The sequence below is a fragment of the Danio rerio genome, chromosome 17 (assembly GCF_049306965.1).
Source record: "Danio rerio strain Tuebingen ecotype United States chromosome 17, GRCz12tu, whole genome shotgun sequence".
NCBI classification, from domain to species: domain Eukaryota; kingdom Metazoa; phylum Chordata; class Actinopteri; order Cypriniformes; family Danionidae; genus Danio; species Danio rerio.
This window is the reverse complement of record NC_133192.1, coordinates 56,340,001-56,350,953: the sequence shown is the minus strand read 5'-3', so window position 1 is coordinate 56,350,953 and position 10,953 is coordinate 56,340,001. Positions and strand designations below refer to the sequence as shown.

Genomic DNA, 10,953 nt, shown 5'->3' with positions numbered 1-10,953 from the left:
GTTATCCAGTAACAGGCTGAATGTCCTACAATTCATGGCCACGGCGAACAGTAGTGAAGCTGTAAATAAGCGAACATAAAAGGAAGTTGAGACAGACATGTCGAAGGCTTAAAGCAGGGATCATCAAACTTGTTCCTGGAGGGCCGGCGACCTGCAGATTTTAGGTCCAACCCTAATCAAACACACCTGAACAACCTAATGAAGGTCTTAAGCTGCGGTCACACTAGAGTTTGAGCTTGCGAAATTCTGTCGTACGGCTCTTCGAAAAGGGGCGGGATTAAACAAGATGATTAGACGTTTAAAAAAGCGAGCAATTGACCCTGCGTTTCCGGTCTGATGCGTTTGCGTGCATATGAATGGAAGTCTATGTGAGGAAAAGCCCAGTGTGACCGCAGCTTTACTAGGTAAACTTGAAGCATCCAGGCAGGTGTGCTGAGGCAAGTTGAACCCCTGCAGGGACACTGGCCCTCCAGGACCGAGATTGGTGACCCATGGTTTAAAGGAACAAAACAGTTCGAGGTGTCATCAGAAGCATTATGACCAGTATGTTTGTTAGCAAAATATGGTTTCATTTAGTCTCATATAAATGCGCTATTTTTTGGTCCCCATGAATAATAATAATAAAAAAAACAGACTAATAACACATGAAGATGGATCAAGAAGACAAGATGACGACAGCGAACAGGTTTTAAGATAGAATTCAAAACCTTTATTACAAAAATAAGTTACACTCACCTCATTTTACAGTATAAAACAATTTATTTGCTGGAATGCAAAAACGTTGTTGGCCACCAACAATAGTTTAAAACTGCGCACATCTTGTTCAAAAGGTTTGCAATGTTACAGCTTTATTGAGAGGGAGTTAACTGTGTACAAAACCGGTTGAATGGTTCGGTCACCTGCTTGCTATATATGGAATATAAACTGAAGCTGCAGTATCCCTTTTTCTACCAAAAAAACGTTTATATCTTTGAATGCGGCGGCCACGGGGAAAGTGTCCGGCGTTAATATCGATTCATAATAGTCATGATTGATTAAAAACCCTACATAATTGCTCTTCAGAAAGCTGATGGGTAAATATGGAGCCAGATCAGTCTAAAAAATAATATATTTACAAAATAAAATTCATACATGCGCAGCACAATTCACATTTACAAAATCCAATTTGTGAATTCACAAGTAAAAATGAATTAAATTAGCTAATTTTTGAATCATGTTTTGTTTACCAATTGGGAGTTTTGTATTTTTCAATTGTGTTTTGTTTATGAATTGGATTTGTATATTTTCTTATCGTGTCTTTAAATTTACGAATCTGAGTTGTGAATTTTTATATTGGGTTTTAAATTTACGAATTGGATTTTTGCATTTTTTTTTATCGTGTTTTAAATTTACGAATATTTGAATCGTGTTTTGAGTTTACGAATTGAAGTTGTGTATTTTTTATTGTTTTTTTTCAATTTACGAATTGGGAATTGTGTATTTTTAAATCATGTTTTGAATTTACAAATTGGATTTTTGCGTTTTTTTTATTGTGTTTTAAATTTACGAATTGGATTTTAGATTTTTTTATCATGTTTTAAATTTATGAATTGGATTTGTATTTTTGAATAGTGTTTTGAATTTATGAATTGGATTTTTGTATTTTTAAATCGTGTTTTGTTTACGAGTTCGAGTTGTGTATTTTTGAATCATGTTTTAAATTTACAAATTGGATTTTTGCATTTTTTTATCGTGAATTAAATTTGCGAATTAGATTTTTGTATTTTTGAATCGTGTTTAGAATTTACGAATTGGGAGTTGTGTATTTTTAAATCACGTTTTAAATTTACAAATTGGATATTTGAATTTTTTTGAGTTCTAAATTTACGATTAGGATTTTTTTTTAATCATGTTTTAATTTTACGAATAGGATTTGTTTTTTTGAATCATGTTTTGAGTTTACGAATTGAAGTTGTGTATTTTTTAATTGTGTTTCAATTTACGAATTGGGAGTTGTGTATTTTTAAATCGTGTTTAAGTTTACGAATTGGGAGTTGTGTATTTTTAAATTGTGTTTTAAGTTTACGAATTGGACTTGCATACTTTTAAATCGTGTTTTGAAATTACGAATTGGATTTTGTAAATGTTAATTTGATTGTGAACGTATGAAATTTATTTTTTGTAAATGTATTATTTTTGAGACTGATCTGGCTCCATATGCGAGGAGAAAAAAGGACACTGCAGGGCTTAGCAAATGCAGCGGATGCATTTGTGATGTTTAAGCCGATACAAAAGTAACATTTTATTCCAAACTATCATACAATCATACACCCAGTAACTACATAATCTGAAGAAGCGAGGCGGCTAGTTCAGGTTGAGAGGAGGATAAGAGCAGGGCTTGTTCCAGCTCATCAGATGAGCTTGATTTGCATGCCCAGTTTTACTGTTTGCAATGTGAGAGCAGCAGTGGATTGACTATATTACATGAAGACGTTCTGCTGCCCTTGTGCATATTTCATCAGAAACAAGCCCTGCTCCTATGCTTGGCTTTTGTTTTTTTTTTGTTTTTTTGTCATTTTTTAAGTGTCCCTATTTACAGTACAGGCAGGGTAGTTGAATCCTCGTCTACTGAGGTAGTTAACCGACCCTTAAAAAAAAAAGACAAGTTCTTAAAAGAACAGCGTTCCTGGAATGCCTGACTCGTCTTCGTGAGGCGGTTACACCAAAGACCCACAGATGTTCAAGCAAATCCAAACATTTTAGGTTAACATGGGACGTTCCGACAACGAAAAGTGTAGTTAGCACAAAAATATACATCAGCATCAAGCTCTTCTGAGCCACTTCAAACGCAGAAGTACAAAATAAAAAGTGCAAAAAAAAAAGACATCGGTTGTATATTGGGATCCTTAAGAGTCTTCGGGTTCAAAAACGTGGGCTGTTTAACCGGGGGCAGTAGCAGGTTTGGTTTATTTAGACGGGCTCCGAATGCGAATGGCCAAAAATCGACTTGAATTCTTAGGGGTGTTTGTCGGAGTGGCAGTATAAGAGATGCTTCGATACAGGCTGGAATATCATTGGACCTTTGAGTTTGCTGTGAGCTTATGAACACTGGAAGCATCCGGTGTAACCCCATACAACAAGTCAGTCTTCATACTACCTGGTCAGGACCAGCCTCGACCCCTTTGCCCTAGGGGACAAAAAAAAAAGAAGCAGGCTTTACTTCAGACATGAGCAGAGGTACATCATTAGTCAAGATCATGCAGGACTTCACCACTAAAGCGTATGCTGATTAACCTAAAGTCTACTAGAGTCAGATACTTCACACAAACATGAAACTGGAGTCATCATTTACTCACTCTTGACTTGTTACACACCAATAATTTTTGTTTTATTGAGCAAAACATTATGTTGGAGACTAATAACCACTGACAATAATAGCATTTGCTTTTCCTACTATGAATGTCAGTGTTTATAGGTTCCCAACATTCTTAAAAATATCTTCTGTGTTCAAAAACAACAACAAAAATAATCAAATCCGTTTGGAAGTCGTCAATGGTGAATAAATGACAATTTTTGGGTAAACTGTCCCTTTAACACAGGTGAAAGACGCAGATTGTATGGTGAAAGTGTTTTTGTTTGGGCAGGTTTTAATCACAGCTCACTTAGAATTTAATCTGTTTAAAAAAAGATGGAGAAAACCAGTAAGTACCATAATAATGACAATAATAATATTAAAGAAAAATGGAAATGCAAATAAAAAAAAAGTGATTAAAAAAACAACTACTGACTATTTCATTGCAGACAACAAGAACACACAAAATTTGATGTTTTGTCTGGTCAACTTCATTTCATTGTGAATACACATCCTTTCCTGTCATTTGGACCTGAATACATTCCAAAACAGGTTAGAACAGGAGCAGTTTAGGGCTAGCAATCAGATAAATTGCTTAAATAATGACATGATTTGATACAGCTGATGTCAACAGGTGATTTTAATTATGATTTAGTACAAAAGCAGCATCCAAGAAAGGTGCTTGTCCAAACTCGGTCCTGGAGGGCCAGTGTCCTGAAGGTTTTAGCTCCAACTTGCCTAAACACACCTGTAAGGATGTTTCTAGAAAGCCTAGTGAGAGCTTGATTAGCTAGCCCAGGTGTGTCTGATTGGGGTTGGAACTTAACTTTGCAGGACACCGGCCCTCCAGGACCGAGTCTGGACATGCCTGTACTAGACACTTCTGGCAGGTGTGTTGAAGCAAGTTGGAGCTAAACTAATCAGGAAACCGGCCCTCCAGGAATGAGTTTGGACACTCCTTGTCTAGTCCTTTAGGAGCAAAAATGTTTAGAGGATCGCCAGTTTACCAGCAAATACGTGAGAAAATTATTGAAATGTTTAAAAACATTCTTCCTCAAAGAAAGAGGGGAGGACATTCGGATATTTCACCTTCAACAGTACAGAACACCTTTAAAAGATTCAAGGAATCTGGAGGAATTTCAGTGCGTGAAGGACAAGGGCGCAAGCCTAAGCTGAACTATGCTGAACCAATTCCTCAGGCGGCGCTGCATCAAGAATACTCATTCATCTATTGGAGATCACCACATGAGTTCAGGACTACTGCAGCAAACCTGTCAAGCACCCCAATATGTAGTTACATCCACAAATGCCAGTTAAAACTGTACTGTGCCAAAAGGAAGCCCTATGTTAACAGTGTCCAGAAGTACCGTCGACTTGTCTGGGCTCGGAGGCATCTGGGATACACCATCACACAGTGGAAATGTGTACTGTGGAATCAGCATTTCAGGTGTTTTTGAGAGAATTGGACGCTGTGTGCTGCAGACCAAAGAAGAAAAGGATCATCCACACTGCTACAAGCAACAAGTCCAAAAGCCAGGGTCTGTCATGGTATGGGGCTGTGTCAGTGCCCTTGGCAAATGTAACTTGGACTTCTGTGATGCACCATTAAAGCTGGAAAGTACACAGAGATTTTGGAGAAACCATATGCTGCCTTCTCTTCCAGGGGCGCCCATGCATATTTCAACAAGACATAGACAGGATACAGTTACTTGACTGGCCTGCCTGGAGTCCTGACTTGTCTCCAATAGAGAATGTGACAACGAACACCCCATACTAAACGCCTGTAAACCTCTTAAGTGTTCCAGGAACCAAAAGTATAATACAGGTTTATTACAAAAAAAATAAAAAATAAAAAAATAAAAAAAAGAGAGAGAGAGAGAGAGAGAGAGAAAAGAATAAATAACAATAATAAAGTTTTATTAATTCATTTTCTTTTCGGCTTAGTCACTTTATTAATCCGGGTTCACCACAGCGGAATGAACCGCCAACTCATCCAGCACGTTTTTACGCAGCGGATGCCCTTCCAGCCACAACCCATCTCTATATATATATATATATATATATATATATATATATATATATATATATATATATATATATATATATATATATATATATATATATATATATATATATATAAAATCACGAGGAACACTATAAACAGTGTTTGTTGTATTGTCTGCAATGAAATACAAGTCAAAGTAAATTCAGAAATCAGAAATCACTACTTTATTATTGCCGTTTTCCATACTGTCCCAACCTTTTCTGATTTGAGGTTTATAAAATGTAGTTTTATATAAATATTTAGTTTTATACAAAATCATATACATGCAAATTAAAAACAATGCTGTTGTTTCCAGCACAGACTGAAGAAACACCATTACTCCTGCTGTTCTATGAGTGACATCTGCTGGAAGAGAGTGAATTTACGTTTTAAATCTGCTCATTTTATTCCAGTCTAATGTTGTTTGTACTGGTATGTTTTTCTAACAACTTTACAAAGATAAACATCTAAAATTTGATTTAAATCATACAAACAGTCCTAACTGCACTTCTCTACAATTCAATATTTAAAATAAAGTCAACAAAAAGAAAATGTACTCATTATTTACTCTCCCTAAAGTGGTTCCAAACATTTACAAGTTTCTTTCTTCTGCTGAACACGAGATATGACATTATGAATTCTTCAGAATATCTTCTGCTGTGTTCAGCAGAAAAAAAATAAAAATCTTAAATACGTTTGGAACGTGGAGTGAGTAAACGACAAAACTACATTTTGGGTGAACTGTGCCTTTAAGACAAAAATAAAATGAATCCGTGCACTTCCAGAGCGATAGGAAATAAAAGTGCAAACCTTAATATCGTCCACAAAGTGCCTTGCATATGTAAGCAAATTGAAAAATGATGAAAGAGAAAAAGATATACATATTTTAATCATTTTGTACACATAACCTCAACTTCAAAGACTAAATTTGTAGAGTAAAGTAGAGCTGTGCAATACATGATGAAATGTATCATATGAACCAGGGGTGGCCAACCCTGTTCCTGGAGAGCCACTTTCCTGCAGATTTCAGTTGCAACCCATATCAAACACACCTGAACCAATTAATTGGGACCTGAACACCAAGTGATAATTACAGGCAGGTGTGTTTGATATGGGTTGCAACTGAAATCTACTGGAAAGTGGCTCTCCAGGAACAGGGTTGGCCACTTGATATGGACAAAGTCTATTATTCCATATTAGCGCTTTCATTTTTATTTAATGGTGTCGCAATATATATTCACAGTATGTTTTCATCATCTGCATCACTGCAATCAGGACGCAGGCGGAAGTGTTTGGCCTGTAAGTATTAGTTTTTAAAAACTCATATTTCATTAGTAAAAATCAAGAGTACAGTTGTGGGTAAACCACAAAGACAATTGCATGAAGTTGATCAAATAAGACTTAAAAGCACATCTGATGGAAAATGGTGGTGTTTTTTTTATTTATATGTGCCTTCATTTAGTTTAGATTCACGGCCCGAGTCCTGACTTGATTTGACCGACGCCGATATTTCCTGCCACTCTTCCGGATCAAGCATTTGTTTTTGTTTTTTTTGTCATTAGTTAATTAGCCTAATTGAGTGGAAAGCTATGCCAAAACTAGAAATATTATTACGAATATTTTAGCAAAGTCACCCTAAGCAAGACGTGTGGGTCTACAAAGTTGCACAATTAGCAATGTGCATCAACGATCGAGCTCCTGCAACAGCATCTCCTCCACTGGCACACATTCACACCGCACGCACAAGCAAAGGTGAAGCAGCGCGTTTGTAGAGCAGAAGCAGTGCAAGACAATTGGTGGATCTTAATGCATTCAATAGGTAAAATTGCTCGATGTGTTTTGGGGCATGAGCAGCGTAAAAAATAGACCCAGCGCCAAAAAGATCACAGCACTGTTGCTTCAGCGCTGCTAATGCTCTGTACTGATGCACAGATTCTGCGTGTGGTATGAAAGCTCCAAACTGGTTTAACATGTTGACACCAAAAAAAACATGCGCTGCTCACACTCTGCTCGCATGCATACCTGCCAACATTTGTCTCTGAAAATCTGTGTGTTTGCGGGTGAGATGTCTGAATAACACTGTTAAAAAAATAGAGGGATTTAAATCAGGCTCATAATGTGTCGGACCGGGTCGGGCTCAAATAAGGTGCTCGGGTAGGGTCGGATAGGGCTGCTCCATTTTGGAAAAAATCATAATCACGATTAGTTTGGTCATAATGGTAATCACGATTATTTAAAACGATTATCAGTTGAAGTCAAAATTATTAGCGCTCCTGAGAATTGTTTTTTTAAACAACTATTTCCCAAATTATGTTAAACAGAGCAAGGCATTTTAACAGTATTTCCTCAAATATTTTTTTTCTTCTAGAGAAAGTCTTATTTGTTTTATTTTAGCAACCCATTATATTTTGAAACCCATTTTAAGGTCAATATTATTAGCCAAAAGAAGGTATTGATTCGCACTCAATTGCTTCGTGCTGTTTTTATTTGTACTTTTTCTCACATTTTACAGGTGATAACAGACACTTGTTATGTTATCACCCGTAAAATGTAAGAAAAAGTAAAAAGAAAAACAGCACGAAGCAATTGAGTGCGAATCATTACCTTCTTTTGAATAACAGTAACGATAAGATTAACGCACCAAACCAAAGAAGTAACTAAAAAAAAACGCAAGTGCGCAGGACAAACTTCAGTAACTCTGCACACAATATTATTCGCCCACTTAAGCAATATATTTTTTGATTGTCTGCAGAAGAAACTACTGTTATACAATGACTTGCCTAATTACTCTAATTAAGCCTTTGAATTGCACTTTAATCTGAATGCTTGTATTTTGAAAAACATCTAGTAAAATGTTATGTACTGCCATCATAGCAAAGATAAAACAAATCAGTAATTAGACATGAGATATTAAAACTAGTATGTTCAGAAATACGTAAAAAAAAAAAAAAAAATTCTTTCCATTAGACAGAAATTGGAGGAAAAGGGTTGCTAATATTCAGGAGGGCTAATAATTCTGACTACAACTGTTTATATACACTTATTTTCCACCCTGCAAAGGAAAGAGAAATAAATACAATAGAATAAAAATATGAAACAAACTGTGATTTAAGCATCTTCACCTTAATAAAAACACTTTAGCTTCAAAAATCCTTCAGTCAAGAGCAGTAAGGGATGTTCTCGTCGTTTGATTAATGATAAAACAGGCGGCAGCATTTCGCACTTTTACGTGTCTTTTGATTCTCAACTCGTTTGTTTATTACGCAAATGAGAGTTAATATAAATAATCACTAATCACCGCGTTTTGACACCTATTTGACCATTAAAGTGCTCACATTAAGATTACTTTAGATGTCTGCGCTCCTCTGCTCGTCTCAGTGTGCGAATGAGACCGAATGCTGACCGCGTGCTTGTATGCGCGCGTTTTGCACACACACATAAGCACGCGGTCTTTCGTGCTTTTGGTATATGATGCAATAATCGTTTATCTCGATTAATGGTTTTCCATAATCGTTAGAAGCCGATATCGAAATCGGATTTTCGATTAATTGCACAGGCCTAGTGTCGGATTAAATTTTTTGGGCCCGATCGAAGCTCTACTTCCAGTATCTCTAGAAAAGTATCAAACTGAGCTACGGACATCCGAAAGTAAACTGATTGGGTAGAGATAATCCCACAGGTCACTCTGCGCAATCTAAGGATGGGGTGGACCCAATATTTCTTGCGTGTGTGTGTGTGTGTGATGAATTTTTCAGATTTGAATACGTATAACAAGTAATATTTCAGACTTCATTGTATAAAGGCCTTAACTGTGTGATCAATATGAACTGAATTTACAGAAAACGTATTATATTGTGATCTATATCGCTATCAGAATATGAGACGACTTCTACAGTGATATATTTGTCACATCACGTACCACTCGGCATCTCTGCTGGAGGCCTCCTCTGGAGCCCCGGCCCCCGCGGCTGGATCCTGGAGCCCCGCGCTGGCAGAAAGCAGCTCGTCCTCTGCTGACGCTGGAGCCACGTCCTCGGGACAGTGTGGGCACTCGCACTCCTCTGTTTCCTCTTCCTCGCACGTGAGCCTGGAAGTCGTCGTAGCCGTAGTAGGGGTCGTCGTAGCCGCCTCGGTAGTTGTGATAGTCGTAGCCATAGTAGTTGTAATAATCCTCATAGCTGTAATAGTCATGTGGATACGAATAACCTCTAGCACCTCGTCCCCTCGCTCTTGTCGGCTGATGCACGTGCGGTGGGCCGTAGTAATAATACTCATCATACCTGAAACAAACGCATGCGGTTTAGAATCGACCAGTTTAACAGATGTGGGCGATAACAGCCTTTAATATTTAGGGCTCTATGATCCTCTGAAGCACGTGGAAGCAAGTAAAATAGAAGTGAATGAGGACTGCCACTGCAAAGCTCTATAAATGCTCTTACATTTGAGTTTTAGCAGCTTGTCTCTGGGCCTTTCGCTCTTTCCTCTTCTGATCGGGCGGCTTTGCGAAGACGATTTCAATTGGTTCCCCTTCTAAGTCCTTCCCATGCAATTCCGCGAGAGCCTGTGGAAAAGACTGGTTAAAATCTGCACAAACGTCACTGACTACCTCTGAACTCAAGACGACTAAAGAGACGATCACCTTGACGGCACCATCTCTCTCCTCGAAGTGGATGAAGGCGTAGTCTTTCAGCTTTTTAACCCTTTCCAGTTTGCCGAACTGACAGAACGTCTTCTCCAGGAGCTCTTCTGTTACTGTGCTCGCCAGGTTTCTTACAAAGAGGACTTTGACCTGAATAATACATGTAAAAATGACAGTAAAGGTCAGTATAATTTGACAATTCACCTCTTTTTAGGCCCACACAAAATCTGTGTGTGCAGAAATCTACAGGTTGAGCGCATCATTCAATCTATTTATTTACTTAAGCAAAAGTGTGTAAATATATATTTGTTCAATTCTGTATTTTAATTTCAGAAACATTAAATAATATGCAAATGTTTATAGGATTTATGTGATATAAAGTAATGTTTTCTAGTAGATATAAGACTACCAGATGGACGGGGCAACCATTACTGCATCCATAATGGTGAAAAGCCTTGGAGTAACGATTGATGACCAACTAAACTTCTCTGACCACATTTCTAGAACTGCTCAATCGTGCAGATTCACACTTTATAACATCAGAAAGATCTGACCCTTCTTACCTGAACATGCAGCTCAACTCCTTGTTCAAGCTCTTGTTCTCTCCAAACTGGATTACTGTAACTCTCTACTAGCTGGGCTTCCAGCTAACTCTATCAAGCCTCTTCAACTGCTCCAGAACGCAGCAGCACGAGTGGTCTTCAATGAACCTAAACGAGCACATGTCACTCCGCTGCTAGTCCGTTTGCACTGGCTGCCAGTTGCTGCTTGCATCAAATTCAAAGCTCTGATGTTTGCCTACAAAGTGACTTCTGGCCTTGCTCCTTCTTATCTGCTCTCACTTCTGCAGATCTATGTGCTCTCCAGAAACTTGCGTTCTGTGAATGAACGTCGCCTCGTGGTTCCATCCCAAAGGGGGAAGAAATCACTTTCGCTCAC

The 10,953-nt window shown here is 37.8% G+C and overlaps 1 protein-coding gene across 13 annotated transcripts in view; it reads right to left on the bottom strand.

Moving 5' to 3' along the window:
• Window positions 1-682: 682 nt before the first annotated feature.
• Window positions 683-10,953, bottom strand: part of syncripl (synaptotagmin binding, cytoplasmic RNA interacting protein, like) — a 27,569-nt gene continuing 17,298 nt past the window's right edge. For 3 of the 13 annotated variants that reach the window (XM_073926971.1, XM_068214328.2, XM_005158913.6), the window contains 4 exons: window positions 10,015-10,164; window positions 9,815-9,936; window positions 9,295-9,655; window positions 683-3,166 (listed from right to left, as the gene is read on the bottom strand). In XM_073926971.1, the coding sequence (XP_073783072.1) occupies window positions 3,128-3,166; window positions 9,295-9,655; window positions 9,815-9,936; window positions 10,015-10,164 (672 nt within the window). In that variant the 3' untranslated portion in view covers window positions 683-3,127. 13 annotated transcript variants of the gene reach the window in all.